This window comes from Hippopotamus amphibius, chromosome 15 (genome assembly GCF_030028045.1).
Source record: "Hippopotamus amphibius kiboko isolate mHipAmp2 chromosome 15, mHipAmp2.hap2, whole genome shotgun sequence".
Taxonomy (NCBI): Eukaryota; Metazoa; Chordata; class Mammalia; order Artiodactyla; family Hippopotamidae; genus Hippopotamus; species Hippopotamus amphibius.
Window position 1 is genome coordinate 24377093 of NC_080200.1, and position 2881 is coordinate 24379973.

Below are 2881 nucleotides of genomic sequence, written 5' to 3' on the forward strand. Positions count from 1 at the left end.
GCTTTTCTCATTTAGCTGACAATTAAAATTTCTTGATTAAAACTGTGAGAGGACCCCAAGAGAAGTTCAAGAGATCCTCTAGGATGGAGGTAGATAGAACACCACACTTAGAAAAGCAATATGCAAGAAACAAGAATGTCAGCATCCTTGAGTACATTAAGAAATTCAAACATGGGTGAAATAATGGTTGTCAGTGATTATTGTAAGTCAGAGGAAATAAATATCCATTTACTCAAATAAAACCAACTTTCAGATATGACATTTCTAATTTCTAGGTAGAGGTGATTTGATTTGGTAATGTTTTTTTCAATTTCTCTTTTATGAGTACATACTGTTTTAGAGTCCTAGCAGTAAGTGTATAGAGAAGGTCCTGACCAAGAGATTAAATTATTTTAGCAAAGCACCACATCCTCTGTTATATTATTTTGCTTCTGCAAGTTTTCAGTTTGAATAAAGCATTTGAATGAGAACATGGACCAGAAGAATGAAACTTCAACTGACTTCATCCTCCTGGGGCTCTTTCCCTGGTTCAGACATCTCTACCTCCTCATTCTCATTATCCTCATTATCTACACTGTTGCCTTTACTGGAAACTCCATACTAATCCTCCTCATCTGGCTGGACTCCCATCTCCACACCCCCATGTACTTCCTGCTCAGTCAGCTCTCCCTCATTGACCTGGCTTACATCTCCAGCACAGTCCCCAAAATGGTCACCAACTATTTCACCGGGAAGAAGAACATTTCCTATTTTGCATGTGCTACTCAGCTCTTCTTTTTCCTCACCCTTGGCCTTGCTGAGTGCATCTTGCTGACTCTTATGGCCTATGACCGCTATGTGGCTGTCTGTAACCCCCTGCGATACACAGTCCTCATGAACCCTAAGGTCTGTCTCCAGATGGCTGCTGCAGCATGGATTGGTGGAGCCCTTGCAGCCCTTGTACACACCATCTATCCAATGAATTTCCCTATCTGTGGTTCCAGGGAGATTAATCATTATTTTTGTGAAATGCCTGCCATCCTGAGAATGTCTTGTATGGACATATCAGACTATGAGGTGGTGAAATTTGTGTCAACCGTTGTATTTCTCCTGGTCCCATGTATTCTCATCCTGACCTCCTACACTTTCATCTTTCTCACTGTCCTCAGGATGAACTCTCGCAAGGGCAAAAACAAAGCCCTGGCCACCTGCTCCTCCCACCTAACAGTGGTGAGTCTTTACTTTGGTCAGGCCATCTTCATCTACATGACACCCACCTCATCCCACACACCTGAGCAAGACCAGATTGGAGCTGTTCTTGGCACCATAGTGACCCCCATGCTCAACCCACTTATCTATAGCCTGAGGAACAAAGAAGTGGTGGGGGCTCTGAGAAAGTGCATGGGAAGGTGTTACAATTGAGGAAATGCCATATTCTACAATGTCACTGTCAGAAATGTTTCATCCTCAATATTAAAAGTAGTCTTGGTCACTGGATTTTCATACTGGAAATGTAATATCATAAATGAGCAGGATGGTATTAAGACACATGCATATTGACATTTGTCTTTGAGATGGAGTTGTTCTTAGTTGCATAGTGTTGACTTCATTTGAGTACAACTTTAATGTGTCATTAGCTTTTGGGGAAACTATGTGGGTTTTGACAATAACACCTGTGCAAAGATAAATAATCTCCATCCTCTGAAGCAGCTTCAGTGGATTGAGTCACATAGTCCAAAACTGATTGTCATCCTATAACTAACTCATTGTTTGATGTTTCTTATTTTTAAAATCATTATTTCTATGTTTTCTTTCATTCATCAAGTCATTCTCAATGGCCTTGAGTAAATATCCACGGTCTGAAAGACCAAGATCTCTTATTCTATGAAATAGTCCTATATAACTCTTCTTTTCTCCAATCTCCTACTTGTACTCATGTAAAATTTTTATATTTTATTATATATAATTTATGCAGTTGTATTATGTACACTTTTAAATTTAAAAATATAAATACTCCTATGTGAATAGAAACAATGAGGTGAATTCAGGAAATTTTTAAAGGATTAGATAAGAATTATTTTTCTCTTTTTTTCCTGCCTGATTTTCACCATTTTTCCTTCTTCATTGCTGCCTTAGTATTGCTATCAAGCTAATGAAATAGCTCAATTGTATAATTTATAATCCTATTCAGTGTGGCCTCTGAGACTATAGTTTAAAATAATTACAATTAACTGAACTTTTATGATTATGTGGCCTCCTTTCAAGTAAAACAAGCAATACTAAAATTTAAAAATCTAAATTTACGAAATTATAACTCATCTCTATAGGTCACTGTTCAATTTCCTGATTATTATTCTTTTTTTTTTTTTTTTTTTTTTTTTTTTTTTTTTTTAAGAGCATAGGCTCAGTAGTTGTGGCGCACAGGCTTAGTTGCTCCGTGGCATGTGGGATCTTCCTGGAGCAGGGATCGAACCCATGTTCCCTGCATTGGCAGGCGGATTCTCAACCACTGTGCCACCTAGGAAGCCCTCCTGATTATTATTGACATCACCAATGTCATCATCACAATTGTGCCCTCTTGAAATACTTTAATAATTTAAAATTATATATTTTATTTTAATATAAAAATTATTAATAAAAATCATATATAAATTAAAATCAGTTTATCAAATCTTAACACCTTGCTATGTTTAAGATACTATTTTTCAAAAAATAAGGTATCAGATAGAATAGGAAAGCAAGTAAGACCTGCTTATCCTATCCCTTTCCCTATTCCACAACACTCCTCACTTTCCTAGATTCATGTACATCATGGCTTAGGATGCTGATATGTTGTTACAGTGGTGTATTTGATGACAAGCAGTCATATCCCAGATTACATGCACAAAATGAGGTGGGTTTT

The 2881-nt window shown here is 37.2% G+C and overlaps 1 protein-coding gene across 1 annotated transcript; it reads left to right on the top strand.

Moving 5' to 3' along the window:
* The first annotated feature begins 471 nt into the window (after positions 1-471).
* Positions 472-1401, top strand: LOC130837351 (olfactory receptor 2T27-like). The gene has a single exon (XM_057710210.1). The coding sequence runs from the start codon at positions 472-474 to the stop codon at positions 1399-1401; it is 930 nt and encodes a 309-aa protein (XP_057566193.1).
* The last annotated feature ends 1480 nt before the right edge of the window (positions 1402-2881 follow it).